This window comes from Paroedura picta, chromosome 13 (genome assembly GCF_049243985.1).
Source record: "Paroedura picta isolate Pp20150507F chromosome 13, Ppicta_v3.0, whole genome shotgun sequence".
Lineage (NCBI taxonomy): Eukaryota > Metazoa > Chordata > Lepidosauria > Squamata > Gekkonidae > Paroedura > Paroedura picta.
In genome coordinates, this window is record NC_135381.1 from 28,069,156 (window position 1) to 28,085,081 (window position 15,926).

The 15,926-nt window shown below is 40.9% G+C and overlaps 1 protein-coding gene across 2 annotated transcripts in view; it reads left to right on the forward strand.

The window, feature by feature from the left end:
• The window catches only part of STAG2 (STAG2 cohesin complex component), a 100,669-nt gene that overhangs the window by 78,491 nt on the left and 6,252 nt on the right, over window positions 1-15,926 (forward strand). For both annotated transcript variants that reach the window (XM_077308513.1, XM_077308514.1), the window contains exons 25-33: window positions 6,231-6,370; window positions 6,716-6,817; window positions 9,515-9,663; window positions 10,947-11,075; window positions 12,101-12,306; window positions 13,745-13,934; window positions 14,028-14,141; window positions 14,715-14,841; window positions 15,137-15,214. In XM_077308513.1, the coding sequence (XP_077164628.1) occupies window positions 6,231-6,370; window positions 6,716-6,817; window positions 9,515-9,663; window positions 10,947-11,075; window positions 12,101-12,306; window positions 13,745-13,934; window positions 14,028-14,141; window positions 14,715-14,841; window positions 15,137-15,214 (1,235 nt within the window). The remainder of the gene's footprint in view (window positions 1-6,230; window positions 6,371-6,715; window positions 6,818-9,514; window positions 9,664-10,946; window positions 11,076-12,100; window positions 12,307-13,744; window positions 13,935-14,027; window positions 14,142-14,714; window positions 14,842-15,136; window positions 15,215-15,926) is intronic.

Genomic DNA, 15,926 nt, shown 5'->3' on the forward strand with positions numbered 1-15,926 from the left:
AAATTCAGAATTTTACATTTCTCCCTATAGAATTCCCCTCCCAGTTTAGTATCATCTGCAAATTTAATAAGCACTCCCTCTAATCCCTCATCCAAATAATTTATAAAGGACAAATCCCTGGGGCACTCTACTTGTCATTCCTCTCCAAGAGGATGCTGAAACATTAACAAGTACCCTTTGGGTATGATCTCTCAGCCAGTTATCGATCCACCTGACAGAATTAGGATCCATATCGCATTTTACCAACTTGTTAACAATATCATGTGGAACCTTCTCAAAAGCTTTACTGAAATCCAGATAAACTATGTCCACGGCATTCCCCTGATCCAACAAGGTAGTCACTTCACCAGGTGTGCAAGGGTTCTCCCCAAAATACTTTTCCCATCCCTCTTGAGGTGCATACAGACTCCCGATAGTAGACATTCTCTGGCTGCATGCTGTTTGCGGAATCCAACTTGGACAAGGTCCTGGTGAAATCAAAGGAAAAGAGGCGGGCCATGCCCTCTTCATCCGGCACCCCCAGGTACCGGGACTACTGGATGAGACAAGTGCAGTCGTTTCATTCTACCCATGGCCCCATGTGTGGAAGGGATTCAGAGGATTCCATTCCTCCAAGTACTGCGCACATTTCTCCCCCAGGAATACACAGCCTTTCGAACGCGACAACAGTCAACAGGCCCGGAAGACCACTGCCTGACTATGTGGTGGGCGGCCAGATCCACTTTTTAGGAGAGGTCTGGAGCTGGTCAATATCTGACCAGTGGGGCCTTTTCATGATTCCCCATGGTTACTGCTTAGAATTCACCTCCCTCAGCGGAGATGCCTTCTGGCGGCTGCCATTCTCCACCTGGTTCACATCAGGGTGATAAAAGAGGTGCCTTCGGATCAACAGTTCACTGGGAAGTATTCACTACTCTTCATTGTACCCAAGAAATCTGGAGACAGGCGGGCGGTCTTAAACCTGAAAGATCTAAACCAATGGGTGCAGAAGTGGCTCTTTCAGATGGAGTCTCTGCTACACATACTACAAATCCTTCAGACTGAAGACCTAGTCACTTCCCTGGACCCCAAGGAAGTATACCTGCATGTTCCTATACACTAGGACTCCAGACAATTCCTCCGCTTCTTCTGTGAGGGCCAACACAGACCTCACTTTTGGGCTCTTTTAGGCACTTTAAGCATACAAGATCTTGGTGCCCCTGGTGGAACGACTCAGGCTCTCTGGGATCCACATCTACCCATTTTTAGATGACATGTTTCTACAGGCCAAAGACAATATATTGGCATGCGGGGCCACCCAGCAAACAGCGTCCTTTCTCCAGGAGCACAGCTTTCTAATAAACACAGACAAAAGCCAGTTTGTTCCTATGTCGGGCTTGATCTACTTGGGAGCCAGAATCTGTTCCACACTTGGCCACTTCAGTGGATGCTCTCCCGTACCAGTGTGACATCTGATTGAGCGGTCTTGGCATAAGCTGGACACCCGCAGAGGTCTCTGGGTGTGATCCTGTGCATCCGTGCATTATGACTCCTCTGATTGCACAGAACCCTTAAGTTGACTCAGATTGTCTTTCAGATAGAGAAATCACTGAGGAGGTATCTGTTCCAGATCAATCTGGCAGGTTCCTTAAGCACAATGGTTACCAACACATGTTACCCATAGCCATGACAGCAGTCAATTTAAAACAATCTGAGGAACCTGATATACAGGCAAGCCAAATTAAAAAGACCAGTGCAGCTGTGGATGTAGAGGACTTCTTCCCTACTGCAGAGGCTGCTCCAAAATTGCACTCCCTCTTTTTAAAAACAAAAACAAAAAACTGAGATCAGGGTTAAAAAATAAACAAAAACCTTTAATTAACATCAGTTTATTTATTAAAAGTCTTTGCAATCTTCACACTTCCAAAGGGGCCAAACAAGAGGCAACTTCTGTTCCAGATGAAACGGGCACAGGTTACAAAAATAACAAGATAGATAGAGGACAGCTCCCAGCCCAGAGCACTACCGCAGGCCAGCTGTGGGAGGTTGCCTGACATTATTCAAAGAAAAATTGAATATTCCACAGGTAGACATCCTTGATGCATGCAACGGGTAGGGCCTGTGGAGTGTTTCTTGGGCTTTGTGGGGGCTGCAGAGGAGAATATCTAGAACTCTCAACTGTGGGCACCTGTGACTTATTAACTGGTCTACGTGGGCCTTGGGGGCTCATGCTCCTGTGATCCTGAATCAACATCTTCAGGCAGATCCTGGAACCGATTTCTGAATATCAGTGGGTCAGACCTTCTCATTCTTCTACTCCTATGCATAAGAGCCTTCCATTCATTATCCTCCTGTGTTCGGTGCTTCTGTGTTTTGATAGCTTTCCTTCCTCCTGCACTTGCTCTCTCAAGAATGCTTCATGAGCTCTGTCCAAGAACTCTTCACCCTCCTTTATATTTTGCAGCGTATTCAAGCGTTCCTCTAATCCCCGTACCTTGTCCTCCAGCAGATCCACTAATTTACACTTGCTGCAAGTGTAAAAGCCATCCCCTCGAGGTAAGAAGACAAACATGCCACAGATGGAACATGTCACTACCTCACCTGCTTCAGTCATCATACCAGTTTGGTTAGGAGTATGGACTTCTAATCTGGCAAGCCGGGTTTGATTCCGCGCTCGCCCACATGCAGCCAGCTGGGTGACTTTGGGCTTGCCACAGCACTGATAAAACTGTTCTGACCGAGCAAGAATATCGGGGCTCTCTCAGCCTCACCCCTTCACAGGGTGTCTGTTGTGGGGAGAGAAAAGGGAAGGCGACTATAAGCCACTTTGAGAGAAAAGCGGCATATAAGAACCAAATCTTCTTCTTTTTCACTTTGATTCATCCGAAATGCTTCTCAAACAGTCCTTCACTTCACTGAATCCTTCAGCCTGATCCTCTGACGAAGAGCCAACAGCCCAGAGTCCTTTAGCTCTTGCCGTTTGGCTCCTTACAGAATCTTTTGCCTTGATCCAGAACCCAAGAGTCCTTTGGTTTTTGTAGTTTTGCGTGCGTTGGCAGCAAGCAAGAGCCTTTTGTAGCACAAAGGTCAGTCAGCTCCTGATATGCCTCTTCCTCCTTCTCCCAACTCCAAGTGCTCACCCAATTCTAAATTAAATTATTATTTACCAGTTCTCAAGGTTTTTTTACAGACATGGCTGCCAATTTTGTAGAGCAGATTGCTTGTATACTCACCACTTTTTAGTTAAATTCTTCCTGGCAGTTATCAAAATACTGAAGGAGGTTAGACTCTAATTGTGGCCCATATACAAACTGTTCCTGAGACCTGAAGTCATGAACACAGGGGAAAATATTCTTGGCAATTATTACCTGATTTGATATTGTATTAATTAAGCTTTCAGAGGTCAGGCCTGGAAGTTAGCTGAGCTCAACTTTATTTAAAAATATTCCCTTTTTTATTGAACGGTACTTTGGTAGGCTTTGTATGTATTAACCTGTCTGAGCATGCAGTGATGCATACTCCTAGTGGCATGGAGTCTTCGTTTTCTTACTTGCTTGTGCCCTTGAACTGTACTTTGATTACGATATTTGCATTCTTTTGAAAATTTTGTGGCCTTTCTTGCATATATTAATTAATTGGGGCAATAGTGGGTGTGAATTCCAGGAAGCTCCTTTTCTGCTAGAATGCCATATGTACAGAATAGTAAGATAAAAACACCCTAAAACTAAACAAACCTGTGTCTGTACTGCTGAGAAAAGCTGTCATGATGGCTTCCTTGTGAAAAAGATTAATTTTCTTTGTATAACAGCTTTCTTTATGTAGGATTTTATTTCATGTCATCATGTGAGCTCTCATCTGCTGGCTCATTCCTATGAGATGTACAGCTTCAGCTATCAGGTTACATAATCTAAGCTGCAGAATCTCAGGACTGCTTTGAAGTTGTTCTGTTTAACCTTTAAAACTTCCAGCTTTGTTTTTTTGGCCTGATTTTGGGGCTTTAGTTAAGCAGTGTTCTAGAAGTAATTTTTGATGTGGAACATCTACTGGTGCGCTCCCTCAAACGGAAATGTAGACAGATGTAATGTCAGTTATCCCGCCTTAGCATGCCAGTAGATGTTCCGCAGCTGCAGCAGTGGTGCCAGAGCTTTGAGGCCGAGCACTGAGGTGTGCTCGTTGCCCTGGTGCCACCACTGCTGCCAAGATTCCTAGGCCATTCCCACCATCCAAGGAGCAGGAGCAGCCTTGGAAGACTTGCAGGGCCGGCGCCTCAATGCCCTGGTTTGCTGGGCTGGCACTGTCTCTACTATGCTTCAGAGGCCGCTCACGCACTCCAGAGAGTGGGAGAAGCATCAGGAGACTGGTGGGGGTGGCAGCAGCAAGCGCGCCTTATTGCTTGGGCTTGCTGGGCTAGCGCTGCCACCGCTAGGCTTCCAAGGCTGCTCCCCTGGTCTGGAGACCAAGAGAAACCTTGAAAGACTGGTGAGAGTGGCAGCAGCAGGTGCGCCTTGTCGCTGGGTCTCACTGGGCTGGTGCTACCTCCTCTAGGCTTCTGAGGCTGTACCCGTGCTCCAGAGACCGGGAGAAGCCTCGGGAGACTGGTGGGAGCCATGGTGGCAAGTGCCCCTCAGAGCAGGCTCCAGCCGTGAAGGCTGCGCCAGCCGGCGTACCCTGGAGCCACGCATGCAGGTAGGGAAAGGGAGTAAGGGATGGAGGAGGGAGTGGGCAGGAGACAAGGATTCTCACCACTTATGAAGATGTTCCACATAAGGGACGAGAATCCTTGTCAGTTGATTTTTTTTAGTTCTGCAAGTATGGATGTAAAGGAATAGAAGAGGTTGGTACAAGTGAAACTGTAAAAGCTAATAAAAGACTGCTAAACTTTTTATGTCCAACCATGTTTTGAATATTTGAAATGTAACTTTAAAAAAAATTAAAAAGAAAAAATCTCAAAACACACACACAAAAGAAAGAAATATTTACAGACAAAAATAACAGTACTGGCAGATATACTCATGAGTTGCTTTAAAAGGTTTCCAAATATATAAAAATAGGTGCATATACAGTTGTCTTCTCTAAACCATTTGTTCAAATATTGATAAGAGTTCTAAGCTTCTCAATCCATTTATTTATCAAAGTCTTTCTTATGTAATAATGCAGATCTTGTAGCTTTAAGAAGGTTGGTCTATTTTCATTTATCATCTGTTAGCCTTCAGGATATGGGACAGACAGTTTAAAATACACAACCATCCTCAAAAATCATTGAATATTCTAATACAAAATGGCTGAGTAATAACTTCTTGCCAGAAATGGATGTGTCTTGTTGTGAGATACAATCCCTTGTGGAAGAGTCACTGTGGTGTCCAGTATCTCTTAAACACACTTTTTGCTGTATAAGTTGTAATTTAAGTCAATGGAGAGAGCAAGTATAAATTTTAATGCCATATTCCATTGCCATTCCATTCCATGGCAATCTAGCTCCTTATTTCATTCATTGCTGGGACTCTGCATATCATATTTATTAACATCAAATATTTGTTGGCTAATTTTGTTGGTTCTGTTTTCTGCATCAATTTAATTAGTTTCCAGGAGCTAAGCGGACTGAGACCCTTAATGCCACAGGACCATATTTAGAAGCCAGCAGATGTTGTAATTGTAAATACTGCCATGCAAACAGAAGTTGACAGACTCCCCATCAAAGTCTAACATTGTTCCCATGAAATAATCTCCCCTAAACGTTCCATTAAAAAATTTCCTAATTTTAAGATCTTGATAGGCCCATTGTGTTAATTTAGCTCATGAAAATGGAAGCATAAAGTTTTAAAAGAAAGGGTAGCAATTTCCATCAGATTTCACCTCCCACTGCAGACCTCCTCAAAGGTTCAGTAGACATCTTCCAGAACAAAAGGCATTTTAAGAAGAAATATAGGCATTTTAAAAAACAATATAGTCATATGCAGGCCTCTGTTTTGTCTTGCCTGTAATGGTTCTGACATTAATAATGGTATTCTGTGGACAAATAATAAAATTGAGCATAAGTGATGTAGGATGTGGCTGTATTATGATAATTTGAATATTTTACTTAGGAAGATACTGGTCTAATAGATAAATCTGAATGAACTATTTGCAGTGGCTTATGAGACATGCACATGTAGTGGTAAAGGCGAAAACATATTCCTGAGTGTTGAGTTGATTTTAAAAAATGGACAATTCCTGTTTACTTAATGCTGTGCACATATTTTTTCCCCTTTAAGATGGTCAACAGGATGATGAAGCTAGTAAGATTGAAGCTTTGCACAAAAGAAGAAATTTACTTGCAGCTTTTTGTAAACTTATTGTATATACTGTGGTGGAAATGAATACTGCTGCAGATATTTTCAAGCAATATATGAAGGTAAATATTCTAGATTTTTCTGCAATATCCGGGTAGGAACTGTGTTTTCATTATGTGTAATCAATTAACTATTCAAAAGTTTAATTTTAAAATACAAAGGACAAATTATTACATTAAAGTAGTTCCCTTCTCCCTTGCAATTAATTAAGTTTTATAAGTTTACATATCTTTTATTGCTACTAGAAACAGTAGTAACTGTTTGTAGCAGTTTTGCATATTCCATAAAATTTACCTTCCATCCAGATTTACTTTTGATGCTACTGCTTATACAAAATCATGTCTACTAGCAAATTTATCTCTTCTGTATATTAAATTCCAACTACTCTGTATGTTCCTTCCTTGTAGTATTACAATGATTATGGCGATATTATCAAAGAAACAATGAGTAAAACAAGGCAGATAGACAAAATCCAATGTGCGAAGACTCTTATTCTCAGTTTACAACAGGTAAGTGTGTCCTTCATAAAATATCTGCTCTAGATGCTGATTAGAGATGAATAGATCTTTAAAATGTGATTCCTAGTTCAACTCCTTAGGTCTGTGAATAATTCTGTTGTACATACAATTCACTATCATCAGTGGATCATAAGTCAGGAGGGAATTAGTTACAGCACTGAATATTACTTCCATTTGCCTTAATATAAGGAGAGGTCCCATTTTGAAAAAAAAAGTATTTTCTATTAATCCTCCTGTTTGCTTGTGTGAGTGAAGGACACACAGCCCTTATTTCTGGTGGGTGGGATAGATTAGATTTAAATCACTAGTCAGGAAGACTAAGATTTTTACATTAAAGTTCATTTTTTCTTATTATAACTTTAATATATATATACAACTCAGAGATTATACATGCTGTCATTGTTTATGTACCAAATTTGTTTTGAGAGTTTCAAAGTTTAACTATTATATCAGAAAATTCATGATTTTTACCTTTTTTACTAGCTTTAAGGAGAAACAGGTGGCTTCCTTGTGCTGCTTGAGTGACTGATAAGATCACTGCTTCCCCATGCTCCCTGCCCCCCAGCCTAGAATTATAGAGTTGGAAGGGATATCCTGGGTCATCTAGTCCAACCCCCAGCACACTCAGGACATTCTATGTCTCTCTCGCTTATCAACTGTAAACTGCCACCCCTTGAATTTTCACAGAATCAGCTTTTCCGTCAGATAGCTACCCAGCCTCTGCTTAAAAATGTCCAAAGATTGAGATACCACCACCTCCCAAGGAAGCCTGGTCCACTGAGAAACTGGTCTAACTGTCAGGAACTTCTTCCGAATGTTTAGACGGAATTTCTTTTGAATTAATTTCATCCCATTGGTTCTGGTCTGTCCCTCCGGGGCAAGAGAGAACAACTGTGCTCCATCCTCTACATGGCAGCATTTTAAATACTTGAAGTTGATTATCAGATCCCATCTCAGTCGTCTCCTCTCCAGGCTAAACAGACCAAGCTCCCCCAACCTTTCCTCATATGTCTTGGTCTCCAAAACCCTCACCATCTTTGTAGCCTTCCTCTGGACACTTTCTAGTTTATCTACATCCCTCTTCAACTATGGTGCCCAAACTTAACACAGTACTCCAAGTGAGGCCGAACCACAGCAGAGTAAAGTGGTGCCATTACCTCCCATGTTCTGGACACGATACTCAGTTTGATACAGCCCAAAAACTACCCTGAGCGTCAAGGTATATAAATACAATAAATAAATAAAATCCCATTTGCCTTTTTAGCCACTGAGTCACACTGCTGACTCATGTTCAATGCATGGTCTACTAAGACTCCTAGATCCTTTTCGCACATACTACTGGCAAGACAAGTCTTCTCCGCCTACATTGGTGTCGGTGGTTTTTCCTATCTAAATGCAGAACTTTACATTTGTCCCTATTGAATTTCATTTTATTCAGTTTAGCCTACTTCTTGAGCCTATTAAGATTATCCTGTATTCTTCTTCTGTTGTGTTTGCTACTCCCAGTTTACAAATTGAATAAGTACCCCCTCCAATCCCTCATCCAAATCATTTATAAATATGTTGAACAACACAGGCCCCTGGACAAATCTTTGGGGTACTCCACTTGTCACTCTTCTCCAAGAGGATGCTGAACCATTAACAAGTACCCTTTGGGTACAATCTGTCAACCAGTTACTGATCCACCTGACAGAATTGGGATCAATACTGCATTTTACAAACTTGTCAACAAGAATATCATGTGGAACCTTATCAGAAGTTTTACTGAAATCCAGATAAACTATGTTGTCTTGGTGCTTTTCTCCCCCTCCACCCCACTGCTTTACAGCTTATCTCTGGGTTCTCTTTACTGGATGCTTTCTAGGGAAGGGCCTGGTAAAAACCTCCTTTATTTGTATGAAGGCAGCCGTTTGCTAGTGCTCCTTTCACTGCCTACGTTCATAAAAGGGCTCAAATTTGGAGATCACTGACCAAAAAAACCTTTCAGGAACCTCTGGGACAACATGAAATTAGGCCCCTAACAATAATTGCTACTGAAATTGATTAAGTTTTCTTAAATATTATATGAATATTGCCTCATGCATGACCAATTAATATCTATTCCACAATATGTTTGAACCATAATGTATCTGGAAATTACGTTTAGATAGGCTTTTCTTAAAAAAGCATCTTCTATTACTATAATAAAATTGTGACTGTGGACCCCAACATGGTGCAAGGTGATTGGTCCTCAGTGGGAAGGGCCCTCCCTGCTCAACGGCCACTCAAGGAAGCTGTCGTGTCCTCATGAAGCACTGTGGGGCCTCAGATAGGCCCTCAACTGGGAAGGCACTCTTCCACTGAGGACCAATCAGAGGCTCTTCTCCTTCTCTGTGGGGGCCAAAAGTCTTAGTGGTCTCTGCCGTCGGTGCCCGCCCTTCTGGCGGTTCTGTTCCATGTAAACCGCCCAGAGCCATAGGGAAAATCCAAATAAAGAAATACATAAATAATTTTTCACAAACTAGATAATTCATTTTTAAGAAAATCCTTGCAAGTCTCTCTAGTTCTTTACTCATGGACTAGCTCAAGTCTGTTTTGATTAAAATTGTTAGAAGTTAATTTTTTGGAATGCTTGTTCACAGCAGTATTTCCACAAACTGTACAAAATTGAATTGAGACTGAAAAAACTGAAGAAACTTTCTTTTGCAGCTCTTCAATGAGATGATTCAAGAAAATGGTTACAATTTTGACAGATCATCACCAACTTTCAGCGGCATTAAGGAGTTAGCTCGACGTTTTGCTCTAACATTTGGACTAGATCAGCTGAAAACAAGAGAAGCCATTGCTATGTTACACAAGTAATTGCTAAAGTTTTGTTTGCTTCAAACAGTCATGTGTTCCGTGTTATGAATACGTAACTGCTAGCTTTCTGTGCACTTAGTGATTCAAAGCAGGCACAGAAGGAATCTGAAATAGCAACTTGAAATAGGTTTCTCCGTTTGTGGACCTGTAGTCCATATTTGATGTATACTTTTGATGATAAGTTAAAGCTAATTGTGTTAGTTGTCATAGTTGTGTTTTTAAAATCATTATTAGAGGAGGCTCAGAATTACATATGAAACTCTCATACTGAGTCAGACAATTGGTCTTTCAGAGTCAATATTAGTCTCCTTTGACTGGCGATGAATGGGCTTCCCAGAGTTTCAGGTCTTTCACATCCCCCTTCTACATGATGCTTTTTTCAGCTTAATACACTGGGGACTGATCCTGGGACTTCTCCGTGTGAAGCACATACTGTTCTAAGGAACCATAGTTTCTACTTAGTAATAGACAAGTTGGCCATTGCTGAGGCATTGTAGGTGAACCCAGTCAGGTTCAGGACCGTCTCATCTTTGCAAAGCTTACGATTATGAAAGTTGTTGTAATTTGAGTAATAGCAGAGATGTGTCTAGGCAGGATAGTAGTTTTTCATTCATTAATTCATTTCGTTTATATTCTGCCATTCCCAGCACAGCTGGGTCACAGCGGATTTTTCCAGCTTCCTGTAGCTACATGGCCAACTTGTCTCCCAAGTTTTCCATTGTTGGGAGTACTTTTGTGCTGTTGCTCTATCAAACATTAAAAATAGTCACTGGAAGCAAACAAAAAACCAGGAAATGGTCAGGGTATAATGATGGAAGGGAGACAGTAATTGATTTACAGTTGGTGTAGTAGAAAAAGTTGTATGCATATTAAGATGCAGAAAGGTGAATGGGCGCTGTAGAACTTAGATTAAAGAGAAAAATTAACAGGATAAGTTCAGAGAGATCCATGAGGTTGCAGAAAGAGAAGAATGTGCAAGCAGAATTTTTAAAAATGGCTAAAAGTAAAACACAAGACTAAGTGTTTATTAGAAGTGGCCCCTAGAACAGTTTTCATCTGTGGTCCCCTGGTTTAAAGTATTTCACTTAAATTCAAGTATGTGTTCTTCACAGTTTTCAAAGCAAATAGACAAGCAGTATGCTAAGTGTTAACTATTGCAAAATTGAATTTGTTGTTTGGCCTTATGACAGAAAAATATAGTCTTAAATGTTTTCCGTTCTTCTGTCCTTTTATGCAATCTTGTTGCAAAATACTTATTCTGATTCTTAATTGCTTTTAGGGATGGCATAGAATTTGCTTTTAAAGAGCCTAATCCACAAGGCGAGAGTCATCCACCTTTAAATTTGGCATTTCTTGATATATTAAGTGAATTCTCTTCCAAACTTCTCAGGCAAGACAAAAAAACAGTGTAAGTATTTTTTGTGGTTCTCATTGCTTCGAATTCCTTACAGTATATGCTGTCTTTTTTAATTATCAGGTTCACTATAGTTAGAAGAAAATAAGCATATTTTTAGATACTTTGAATGTCTTAAGTAGCTTACTGTCACAGTTTTAAGTGGGTAGCCGTGTTGGACTGAAGCACCAGAAGAAATTTAGAGTCCAGTGGCACCTTTAAGACCAGCAAAATTTTATTCAAGGTATGAGCTTTCGTGTTCCCTCATACTTCCTCAGATACAATCTCACAGAATGAAAATAATCAGTTCAGACTTATAGATGGAGTGAGAGGGCAAATTAACATATAGCATAATGAAATTGCCCAGGTGACAGATTCATAGGAAAAGACATCAACTAGGATGTCCTGTCTTTTCCTATGTACCTCTAAAATCTGAGAAATTTCATTATGCTGTACGTTAATTCGCCCTCTCCCACCACCTATATGTCTGAACTGATTATTCTCATTCCATGTTATTGTATCTGAGCAAGGGTGCAGGCACACAAAAGCTCATACCTTGAATAAAACTTTGTTGGTCTTAAAGGTGCCACTGGACTCTAAATTTGTTTTCGTGTGTTCATGTGAGTGACCATCAGACTTAAAAACACAAATATTATCACACTCTGAAGTGTACTTGGTAGGCTGGTTTTTACAGTGTTGTGTTTAGGATCATAGAGTTAGGAAGGTCCATAGGCCTTCTGGTGTTGTATTAAATGCTGAAACCGATTTGGTGATGCTCTTTGAATATTTTTGTTACACATTACAGATCAAAGTTTATGTTAAGGGATTATGAAGCAGCATAGAAATATAAAGAAAGATTAGCAGGACTGGTAAACTCTGTCGTGAATTGCAGGAACTTGACAAGATGCAATGGCCCCTTGTGTCTTTCAGAACTTTGAAAATTAAAGCCAAGAGTGTGTATGACTAGCTTTAAACAGTTTGTTGAAATCACTGCAGTATATTAAATGTATACTTAGTGCTAAGTCTCTATTCTTTTAAAGGTATGTTTACCTGGAGAAGTTCATGACCTTTCAGATGTCTCTCCGAAGAGAAGATGTGTGGCTTCCGCTCATGTCTTATAGGAACTCATTACTAGCTGGGGGTGATGATGACACTATGTCGGTCATCAGTGGAATCAGTAGTCGAGGGTCTACTGTAAGAAACAAGAAAACAAAACCAGCCACAGGAAAACGGAAACTACCTGAAGGTTTGAATCCTCCTCCTTGTACAGTATGACCAATGCATGAGACCAGTTTTGGAGAGGGGTGGGCTAGAAATCTCAAAATAAATAAAATAAATAAATGTTTAACAGCAGGGTGACAGTGTTAAACTGTGTTACACATTGTGGTTTCCATTTATACCAGAGCCTCCTTCCCTCATAAAATTCTGCCCATTCATTCTTTCATTTTGATCCAACTCAACTTAATTCAGATGGCAGATTTCCTGACCTCCAAACCACAGGCTTGCACAATTCCCTCTCCTTTTCCTGGTTTATTCTAACTATATAACTCTGTCCTATTATCAGAGAAATCTTGAGCAAGCTGTAGTCCTGTACATACAATGCACCTGTGCTCACAAGCCATTGAGGCAGGTAACAGGACCAGAATGCTCATTGCCCGCTCTCTCATCACATTCAGTCATCATGAATGTGTGTGTTCTGGAAACAGTGTGTGTATTAGTGGAAACAGGAATTGTTTTCAAACAGTAGTTCAAAGTTTGTTGGTATACAGACAGTGATTGCAGCAAGTTTATGGGTAGAGCAAGCCAGGAAAGAGAGGAGGGGATACTATTTGAAGAGGGGAAAGGAAATGGCACATTAAGACACAGTATGTTCCTAAACTCCAAATCCAGTTTACAACAGAATTGGTCCTGTTTGTTGCAAAGCAGGACACAATAACACATAAGGGCACCCAAATATATTAAAATGTGAATTTACTGTACTTGTTACCAGAGCTCTGCCTGAGAAATGTGACCGTACAGATGAAAATAAATTCAAGTAGGTAGTCATGTTAGTCTGAAGCAACAGAACAAAGTTTGAATCAGTATTACCTTTAAGACCAAACTTTGTTGAACCAATTTGGTGTAGTGGTTAGGAGTGCGGACTTCTAATCTGGCATGCCGAGTTCGATTCTGCACTCCCCTACGTGCAGCCAGCTGGGTGACCTTGGGCTCACCACGGCACTGATAAAACTGTTCTGACCGAGCAGAAATATCAGGGCTCTCTCAGCCTCACCCACCCCACAGGGTGTCTGTTGTGGGGAGAGGAAAGGGAAGGCGACTGTAAGCCGCTTTGAGCCTCCTTTGGGTAGAGAAAAGCGGCATATAAGAACCAGCTCTTCTTCTTAAAAGGTGCAACTGGACTCAAACTCTGTACAAAAGAAGTTACTCTTCAGCCCTCATTTCAACAAACAATTGTATAACAGATGTATTGTGCACCTTCTGGAGATGACTTTTTTGTGTGGGGCAGCATAGAAGCTCTAAACTAAGTAAAGAAATAAATGTATAGAAGAACATACTATGCCAGTATGTTTTTTTATTGGTGTCTTATGCATTTGCAGATCTAATGTGACAACTCTGTTACTGCAGTTTATACTGTGTTGTATTAGCATGTCAGTTGACCTAAATTTGATGGTTTGTGTGTCTAGCCGAGGAGAGTAGCAGTAGTGACAGCATGTGGATGAACAGGGAGCAGACAATGCACACTCCGGTCATGATGCAGACGCCGCCACTCACTTCCACCATCATGAGGGAGCCTAAAAGATTGCGGCCTGAAGAGAGCTACATGGGTGTCTACCCAATGCAGGCTGAACACCATCAACCTCCAATTGACTACAAGTATGTATATGCTCTTTTAACTTCTGTGTAGTAATTGCTGCTCAGATATTGGGTCTGGCCATGTTAACAGAGGAAAAAATATTTTCTTTCAAGCACGCAGGTAACATGGATGTTGGCTCAGAGACAGCAGGAAGAGGCAGCCAGGCAGCAGCAGGAGAGAGCAGCAATGAACTACGTGAAACTGAGAACCAACCTGCAGCATGCCATGTAAGTGTAAGCAGAGAACCAAAATTAGAATCAGTCACACTTGTTCTTCGCTGATGTTTTAAGTTCTGTTTTTTTTTTAACGTTTTTAAGGCTTGATCTAAATCTGATGCTAGCTGGTGTAGAGGTACTTGCCTATAACATTTCACACTTGCAAGGTATTTCTTTTAAACAGCAGCCAATTCTTAAATGAGATACTGTGGGGTTACTGACTCCTACAGGTGAGGTCTTCTGCTTTGGTTGGTGTTGTATCAGGTATTCCTTGCATTGTTTTTGAGTGCCGTGATACATGGACCACAGCTTGAAGCCAATTCTTATGTAGTCTTTACACACACACCAATATTTGTTTCTTCTGCAATTGCTCGAATTTGCAATGTAAATTTATGGCAATGCTTAGCATACCTCATATAGTTATTGTCTGGTCTTCTCATCTTTCAGACAAACTTTACTACTGTTCCATTCATGTAACAGACAAACTTTACTACTGTTCCATTCATGTAACTAGCTTGATGGTTCATGTCGGTGGATTTTGATTATTTCGAACAGTGAAATTGTTTATTGATGGCCTTTTTTTAGTCGACGTGGCACAAGCCTGATGGAGGATGACGAGGAGCCTATTGTTGAAGATGTAATGATGTCATCAGAAGGGCGTATTGAGGATCTCAATGAAGGCATGGATTTTGATACTATGGACATCGATCTAGTAAGTAACATCATTTGCTTTGTCGCTTTACTCTCTTAAATATTTGTCCCGGTTTATCTATTGCTGTTAATTTTGTGATAACTGAAATTGGTTAGGTTATTTTCCTGTCTGCTGTCCCAGTATATTGTATTTATATAAGCTGTCCCTCTAAATAGTAGAGGCACACAACCATATTTTGGGAATGGTTGGCAAAAGAAGCAAGAGAGTTTTTATGGAACTTTTAGGTGGTGGTGATCATCATGTAGATAAGAGAATATACCTGGTTTTCATTGTCATTCTTTTTCTTTTTTTACAGCCGCCTTCAAAGAATAGGAGAGAAAGAACAGAACTAAAGCCAGATTTCTTTGATCCTGCTTCAATCATGGATGACTCAGTAAGTGTGCTAGGACAAATAAGTGAATTGAAAGATTTCATTATAACATTCAGGGATCTACATATGCAGTCACCATGGCAAATGTGCATTCTCCCGGGCAAGAAGCTAAGGTAGAATACAGTCCTCGTGATTGCCATTAAAGGTGCTCAAAAGGCCATTTAGCTCACCAAGATCCTGTCCTCCAGCTGAACTTGCAGCTAGGTGTGGGGCAAGATCATACTAACCTCAAAAATATCTGAAGACCTTTCAAAATTTACCCACTTTAGAGACTACACATGAACTTAAGCATTTTTTACCCTAGAAATATTTTTGCCCAGTTTAATATCTCTTTAATTTTTTTAAGGAAGAGATGAGAAATAGTTCTGCTTTTGTTGGTGGTTGACTCCCAACTGGTACCTTGACTCCAACTGAACAAATTAAGTGGAAGAAAAAATGTTGATAGCACTTCTTTTTTCCTTTTCAAAATATGCGGTCTATTTTTGCTATACCCTAGACCAGGGGTAGTCAACCTGTGGTCCTCCGGATGTCCATGGACTACAATTCAAATGTCCATGGACTACAGCATTTGCTGGCAGGGGCTTATGGGAATTGTAGTCCATTGACATCTGGAGGACCACAGGTTAACTACCCCTGCCCTAGACCTTTTGGGGGCCACATTCTCAACCTTTTGGGGGCCACAGCCTTTTTAGGAGCTCTTCTCAGGTTCCAGGGC